Source organism: Ictidomys tridecemlineatus, chromosome 4, assembly GCF_052094955.1.
Source record: "Ictidomys tridecemlineatus isolate mIctTri1 chromosome 4, mIctTri1.hap1, whole genome shotgun sequence".
NCBI classification, from domain to species: domain Eukaryota; kingdom Metazoa; phylum Chordata; class Mammalia; order Rodentia; family Sciuridae; genus Ictidomys; species Ictidomys tridecemlineatus.
This window is the reverse complement of record NC_135480.1, coordinates 107,123,404-107,124,772: the sequence shown is the minus strand read 5'-3', so window position 1 is coordinate 107,124,772 and position 1,369 is coordinate 107,123,404. Positions and strand designations below refer to the sequence as shown.

Below are 1,369 nucleotides of genomic sequence, written 5' to 3'. Positions count from 1 at the left end.
AAAATGACAGAGAAAAATCATTCCACAGTGACTGAGTTCATCCTAGTTGGATTAACAGACAAACCAGAGCTCCAGCTGCCCCTCTTCCTCCTCTTCCTAGGAATCTATGTGTTCACAGTGGTGGGGAACCTGGGCATGATCATACTGATTGGGCTCAGCTCTCACCTGCACACACCCATGTACTATCTCCTCAGCAGTCTCTCCTTTGTTGACCTCTGTCAATCTACTGTGATCACACCCAAAATGCTGGTGAACTTTGTAATGGAGAAAAACACCATCTCCTATGCTGAATGCATGACTCAGCTCTACTTCTTTGCAACTTTTGCAATTGCAGAGTGTCACATGTTGGCTGCAATGGCATATGACCGCTATGTTGCTATCTGTAACCCCTTGCTTTACAATGTTACCATGTGTAATCAAGTCTGTTTCTGGTTGCTAATTGGGGTTTGTAGCATGGGATTGATGGGTGCCACAGCCCACACAACGTGCATGCTAAGGTTGCTTTTCTGTAAGGATGATAAAATAAACCATTACTTTTGTGATGTTCTTCCACTACTAGAGCTTTCTTGCTCTAGTACTTTTGTCAATGAGGTAGTAGTTCTGTGCTCCAGTGCATTCAATATCTTTGCCCCAGTCCTGTCCATTGTTAGCTCCTACATCTTCGTCATAGCCAGCATCCTGCGCATTCGCTCCACTGAGGGCAGATACAAAGCCTTCAGTACTTGCAGCTCCCACATCTCAGCTGTTGGTCTCTTCTTTGGTTCTGTAACATTCATGTACCTGCAGCCATCGTCAGTCAACTCTATGGACCAAGGGAAAGTATCATCCGTATTTTACACCATCATTGTGCCCATGTTAAACCCTCTGATTTACAGCCTGAGGAATAAAGATGTCAAAGTTGCCCTAAATAATCTTGTCAAAAGAAGAAATTTCCTATGAAAAGTGTATTTTCCTTAGAAAAGTAGAGAAAATATAACTCTGTTAAAGAAATAATTGAGAGAGCAATGTTTATCAATTAGTTATGAGATTCTTGCTAGTACTTAATTGATTGGAAGAAAGGTGCTAAGAGTGGACTGAAATCACTGGTTCACTCATAGGAAAGGCACTGGGCATTTCAGAATTCATCTACCTGGAGTAACCAATCTCCCAACTAAATATTTTCAAAAATGCTTTAAAATTCTCAACGTATTTTATTGGGGCAAAAACACATGAAACATGACTCTTTCTAAGCATGACTTATTTATCATAATTTAGAGAATAACTACATTTGGTCATATTCTTTGATATTCTTGTATAAAATATTCCTTGCTATATATATTTTTGGAATTATGCTGCCATCTCTATTTCCTGATAATTTCATACTGATTTT

General features: G+C 39.6%; 1 protein-coding gene across 1 annotated transcript; it reads left to right on the top strand.

The window, feature by feature from the left end:
- Positions 1-939, top strand: LOC101956329 (olfactory receptor 8G50). Its single transcript, XM_005339502.2, has one exon. The coding sequence runs from the start codon at positions 4-6 to the stop codon at positions 937-939; it is 936 nt and encodes a 311-aa protein (XP_005339559.1). The 5' UTR covers positions 1-3.
- Positions 940-1,369: the final 430 nt, after the last annotated feature.